The sequence below is a fragment of the Echinops telfairi genome, unplaced genomic scaffold (assembly GCF_000313985.2).
Source record: "Echinops telfairi isolate 266 unplaced genomic scaffold, ASM31398v2 ScPeMD7_7465;HRSCAF=8503, whole genome shotgun sequence".
NCBI lineage: Eukaryota > Metazoa > Chordata > Mammalia > Afrosoricida > Tenrecidae > Echinops > Echinops telfairi.
Genome location: NW_022111365.1, coordinates 8,611,619 through 8,617,952, shown reverse-complemented (window position 1 = coordinate 8,617,952; position 6,334 = coordinate 8,611,619). Strand labels below are relative to the sequence as shown.

The 6,334-nt window shown below is 42.5% G+C and overlaps 2 protein-coding genes across 3 annotated transcripts in view; one reads left to right on the top strand and one right to left on the bottom strand.

Annotated features, from left to right (window-relative positions):
* The window catches only part of PARG (poly(ADP-ribose) glycohydrolase), a 164,577-nt gene extending 160,823 nt beyond the window's left edge, over window positions 1-3,754 (bottom strand). The window contains exon 1 of one of the 2 annotated variants that reach the window (XM_045283673.1): window positions 3,695-3,754. Coding sequence is in view for 1 of the 2 variants with exons in the window: in XM_004716237.3 (XP_004716294.1) it covers window positions 3,272-3,488 (217 nt within the window). In the remaining variant the exon portion in view is untranslated. The other variant, XM_004716237.3, reaches the window with a different exon arrangement.
* Window positions 3,755-3,829: 75 nt separating this feature from the next.
* The window catches only part of LOC101651943 (mitochondrial import inner membrane translocase subunit Tim23), a 34,693-nt gene continuing 32,188 nt past the window's right edge, over window positions 3,830-6,334 (top strand). The window contains exon 1 of the mRNA XM_004716241.2: window positions 3,830-4,063. Within this exon, the coding sequence (XP_004716298.1) occupies window positions 3,958-4,063 (106 nt within the window). The 5' untranslated portion in view covers window positions 3,830-3,957. The remainder of the gene's footprint in view (window positions 4,064-6,334) is intronic.

The window sequence follows — 6,334 nt, the reverse complement described above, 5'->3', positions numbered from 1 at the left end:
CCCTTGTTTACCTTCAAGCCTTTAAGACCCCAGACGCTATATCTTTTAATAGCCAGGCACCATCAGCTTTCTTCACCATATTGCTTATGCTGTACTGTGCATTTTCTCATTAAATTGTTTGCTTTTAATACTCATATGATGTTAGTAAGAGGTAACCATAGAAGAGTTAGGAATTTCTTTATTTACAAAATCCCTGGAAATTATTATATTGCTTTTTCTCTTCCTCCAGGGTACATTTTCATTGTTCCCATAAAGTCAATTTTTTATGACATTTGGAATGCTTATCAGTTGCACATAAACATTAATAACTCACAGTTTTGTTCTCTATTCTTTCACTGTGATAACAAAAGATAAAAGGTCTAGACCAATAATTCTCAAACTATTCAAATCAACAGAAAGGTAATAATAATGGATCCCAGGGCCTCACCAATGATGTAGTGGTTATGCATTGGGATACTCACCTCAAGGTCAGCAATTTGAAACCACCAGCTGCTCTGACGGAGAAAAATGGGATTTCCGATTCCTATAAACCAGTGGTTCTCAACCTGTGGGTTGTGACCCCTCTGGGGGTCCAACAACCCTTTCACAGGGTTCTCCTGATTCATAACAGTAGCAAAATTATAGTTACAAAGTAGCAATGAAAATAATGTCATGGTTGGGGGTCACCACAACATGAGGAACTGTATTAAAGGGTCACAGCATTAGTAAGGTTGAGAACCACTGCAACAGTTATTATCTCACAGGAGTCACAGCAGTTCTACCCAATCCTAAAAAGTCACTCTGAGTCAACATTGCCTTGATGGCAGTGAAACAGAGGGTGTCACTCCAGAGATACCAAACTAGAATTTATGTGTATATGATTGGGGTACAAGGGACTTGAAAAAGTTTGTGGAAAAATTCCACTATTTTTGAATTTCATTTTTCCCATGAAGTTTTTGAAGCCAAGATCCATCTTTACAAGTAAACTATAATTTATGACCAGGTAATGTATATCTACTTCTAAGTTAGAACCAGATAAATTTACTCTGCAGACTGCAGTCAGAAAAATCCAAGTGTTACTGACTGAATTATGCTTTCTAAACTAGTAAATGCTATTTCTCCTGCTTTTTAAAAGCTCTTTTATGGCTCCCCATATCCACAGAATAAAGACCAAACTCCTTAAAAGGGCACTCAAGTTTGTGTATGGCCCCAAGTTTTCAGCCTCATCTGAGGCCTCTATTTTCTAGTCTACCAACCTTTGCACACTCTGCCTCTCTAATGCGCTCCTTGATTTATATAGCATATCCTGTTCATCCTTCAAAAGTCAGCTCAAGTCTGCTCCCCACTTCCTGTGAAAGATCTAAATGTAACTACTACCCATTAACCCGCTGACCACCATCCAGCTTCTTACAATGTTGAGTGATGTATCCTTAAAGAAACACTCCTATGCACAGCACAACACAAGCCAGGCTTTCCTACGCCTCTGGCTACTCTTCTTTGGTTTAACTTTAAATGTTGGTATATTTAAAAGTTCTGTACTCAGTCACTAATTTCGCTCTAAATGCTTTATATGATATAATCTACTTCCACAGCATAATAATGTTCTGCTAAGAACTACCAAATCTGTATCTCTAACACCTACATAATTCTACTGAGTTACAAATCCACATATCATATTATCTCCTGAAGTCAAGACCCACATTCCCACATTCATGTTCAAGTCGCCATTATCTCCTACCTAGGCTTACTCCTTAACTACTCTTTGCCTTCCACTTCTGCTCCCTTTCAACCCGCTAATCTCAAAGTCACCAAGTAAAATCCGCCAGTCATTCCATGGAACCTCGGGTGGCAAGGTGGTTATTTATTAGGCTGTAATGCATAAGGTCCACATTTCAAAATCACCAGCTGCTCCTGGAGAGAAAAACTGGGTTTTCTATTCCTGTAAATAGGTAGTCTCTGAAACTCACAGGGGTAGTTCTACTCTGTCCAACAAAGATCACTATGAGTCAGCATTGGCTTGGTGGCAGAGTCTGGGTTTTTTCGTTTTTTTACAGTCATTCGACAGAAGACAAATTTGGCCATCTACTCCCATAAAGATTTAAAAGCATTTGAAACCCAAAAGGGTAGTTCCACTTTGTCCTACAGGGTGGCTATGCGTCAGAATAAACTCGATGGCACTGAGGTTTTGTTTTTGGTATCGAGACACAAGCACACCCCAGCCCCTGCAAACAGCACAAGAAAATCTCATCAAGCCACTCGCCTACCAGAAACCCTATAAATGTCTTTTAGGGATAAAGTTCAAAATCCTTTGTCAAGGTCGGCATGAACTGACCTTTGTAGCTCCAAATCTCACCTATGCTTCCATGTTCACTCTATGTACCTGCCAAATGCCTGGAACACTTTCTCACATCATGCAGATTCCCTCTCTTCATCTAGCTAACTCCTGCTCATTCTTCAAGCCTCACAACAGCATCCTATCTTTGGGAGACTATCTTTTAACTGAGACACTACACTAGATACTCCTGACTCCTACCATAATAATGTCTTTCATGCATAACTGAACTTATTACAGAAACTCTATATTACAGAAACCTGTACAGTTGTCTACATCTACACCTACATTATTCTACATTGCAGAATCCTGTGCAGTTGTCTACATCATTTGATTTTTAACGCCTAACGATAGGTCAATTTCTTCTTGATCAATACTGTGCATAGAAACTAAAACAATACCAGCCAAGATAAAAAACAAAACTGAGCCCTCAGGGAGGAAAAAAAAAAAAGTCCCGACATCTGAATGAGTGAAGCTCAACCAATTTTCTATCTCTAAACTTATTTGGCTTACTGCCCCCTTTTCAGAAAAAAATTAAAATTGCTCAACGCCCCTCCCTCTGATTAAAAAGTTTCCCATAATCCAGGATAATGTGTAGGTTTTTGCAGACCCACCTGGATAGTCTCAGAACCGCCCAGGGGGCGGTATTGCAAAATTTGGGAAACACTTATCTAGCTGGTTGAAGCGCTGCTGCTTCACCTACTCAACCCATAACTACTTTAGGCAATTTCTCAAACAGAGGAAAGCAAACAGTTGAGGTCTACTGCCATTTTCCACCCTTTGAATGACTATCTCACACTACCAATCTCAACAGGAAAAAAATGACAGTCCCATTCTCCCATTAGTGGCCTTATTAGCTCAGCAAAGGGACCTTGGAGTGGTGTACGTGAACAGATAGAAATAATATCAGAAAGCAATTCGGACCAGAACGAAGGACAAAGACTTTAATTCCTCACATACCAAGCGAGGTGGTGCTGCCTCTGTGCGGTCGCGCCCGCCCGGGGACGCAACCAGGCGAGGACTGTGGGACCCTGAACTGCAGGGAAGCGTCCTTGGGGTCGAGGACACGCCTCTGCCCGGGGAAGCTCCGAGCGTCCGCGATGACTGGCGGCGAAGTTGCAGCGACGCCCCAGCGGGGACGCTTAGTGCAGGGCTCACAGCCGGTGCCCGCACTCATGTCGGCACCCGCAGTTCAAAGTCCCCGGGACGGCCCAGTCCGACTGCCTAATTCCCTAACCCTAATAAGGTCAGACTGTGCCTCCTTTTCGGTGCCTCCCCGCACCACTCCCTCTCTACCACTGCCTGCTTCTGCAGTTGTCCTGACGGCTTCCCACGGCGAAACCCAGCTATTCGCCTGCTTTCCCTCTTTCACAGGAACCCCACCTGCATCAGAATGCGCTGCTCTGATTCCGGCTTCGCTCAATTTCCCACCACCGGAAAGCTGCCGTCGGGCGCTTCTGGCTTCCGGGTCGTGCACTGTCGTAAGGCGGAAGTGTGGCGCTTGACGGGCGCCGTCCCCCGGAAGGTCAACGTGTGAAGGGGTCTGTAGTAACCGGGTCTTCCCTCGGTTATTTGGCGAAACGGCTGAGCTCACGACCTCGGCCTGAGCAGACGGCGGAAAGCAGACGGCCTGGGAGTTTGACATCATGGAAGGCGGCGGGGGAAGCAGCAACAAAACCACAGGGGGGCTGGCCGGCTTTTTCGGAGCCGGCGGAGCTGGTTACTCTCACGCGGATTTGGCCGGAGTTCCCCGTAAGTAACGAGTCGACCCGGCAAACATTTCTTACTAGGACTTAAGGTGCTCTCTGTTTTTTCTTTTTTGTTGGCATTCAGAAACCTCAATCCATAAATGTGCTTGATAAAATTGATGTATGGATTTGTTTTTGTATGGATTGTTATAAGAGCTGTAAAAGCCCTCAATAAAATGATTTGTTAAAAATTTAAAAAATCAATCTAGTGGAGGGCTTTGTGTCGGTCCCATAGTTATTAATTAGCACAAGGTTCAGATTCTAAATCTCAAAAAAGTACTCGTTGGGACAACATTCAGTAATAATCCGCATAGGAGCTAGAGAAATATCTGGGATTTACCAGGAACATCTGAAAGAGCTCAGAAGTGAACTTAAAAAGGTGATTTGTGGGCATGAAGTAATAAACCAGGTAATGGTTCTAGGCAGGGAAATACGTGAGATCATAGGTATACCGACATGAGTATCCTGACTGTCCTGTCCTCATTCCAAGGAATATTTGTTCCAACTCTTTTGGGACTTTATAAAAATTTAGCTGGATACATAGACGCTAGCCCTGAGGACAGTAGGAAGTTCGTAATGGATAAGCTGTTTACTAAACTATGTTCCTTTGAAAACTTTTGTAATACAACCATTCTTCGCGTAAGGTAGTTAAGTTACAAAGACCATGTTGTTACCAGAAAACTGGCATTTTCAAAGCACTGAGAATTATGGCCTAAGCAAGTTAGCACAGTCGTCACAGTCAGTAATCATTAATGACAGCTGTTTGTTTATGTGCAAAAAAATAATAGGTTTCTAAACTGCAAAATGTCATATAACAAGATGGTTAACTGAGTAGATATCTTTCTCTAGAATACTTAATGAATAAGAACAATAAAAGGCCCTATGGTCTAGAACCTAGACCATACATGTATGGGTCTGTTCTAAACAAAGCATGTTTAAGCATGTTCCTGATCAGCATATGACAGCAGACAAATTCTCTTAGTAATACACTTGTCTTAGTCTCATTAGAATGCATTCCCAAAAAATACACCTTTTTTTTTGCCATAGAAAAAGAGGATTTTTGAGGTCAAAGCTAATATAAAATTTTTAACAGAAGTCTGATATCCCAAATTGTTGAAGTTTTGAACCAAGTTTCCAATGTTGCTGCCCCACGTAACACAGTTTTTGGTTGAATCAAATATATATATGTTTTTTAATCATTTTATTGGGGGCTCGTAAAACTTTTATCACAGTCCATATATATATATCCATTGTATCAAGCACATTTGTTGCCATCGTCCTCAAAACAATTTACTTTCTACTTGAGCCCTTGGAATCAGCTCCTCATTTTTCCCCCTTCCTCCCTGTTCCCCACTCTCTCATGAACCCTTGATAATTTATAAATAATTATTATTTTGTCATATCTTACACTGTCCGACATTTCCCTTCACCGACTTTTCTGTTGTCCATCCCCCAGAGAGGAGGTCACATGTAGATCCTTGTAATCGGTTCCCCCTTTTTCCGCCACCTTCCCACCACCCTCCCAGTATCGCCACTCTCACCACTGGACCTGAAAGGATCATCTGTCCTGGATTCCTTGTGTTTTCAGTTCCAGTCTGTACCAGTGTACATCCTCTGGTCTAGCCAGATTTGTAAGGTAGAATTGGGATCATGATAGTTGGTGGGGGGAGGGAAGCATTTAGGAACTAGAGAAAAGTTGTATGTTTCATCATTGCTACATTATACCCTGAATGGCTCATCTCCTCCCTGTGATCCTTCTGTAGGGGGATGCCCAGTCTGCAGATGGGCTTTGGATCCCCAATCTATACTCCCCTCATGCTCAGTGATACGATTTTTTGCTCTTTGATGCCTGATACCTGATCCCTTCAACACCTCATGATCACACAGGCTGGTGTGCTTCCGTGTGGGCTTTGTTGCTTGTCAGCTAGATAGCCACTTGGTTACCTTCAAGCTTGTAAGACCCCAGACACTATATCTTTTGATAGCCAGGCACCATCAGCTTTCTTCACTACATTTGCTTATACACCTGCTTTGTTTTCAGCAATCTTTTGGGGAAGGAGAGCATCATGGAATGCCAGTATAATAGAACAAACTGTTCTTGCACTGAGGGAGTAGAGTATGCGAGTAGAGGCCCAATGCCCATTTGCTACCTTAATACTAAACCTATAAACATATGCACATGGATCTATTTCCCCATCATCATATATAAATATATTGACATATGTGCATGCCTGTATTTAGACCTCTATAAATGCCCTTTGCCTCCTAGTTCTTT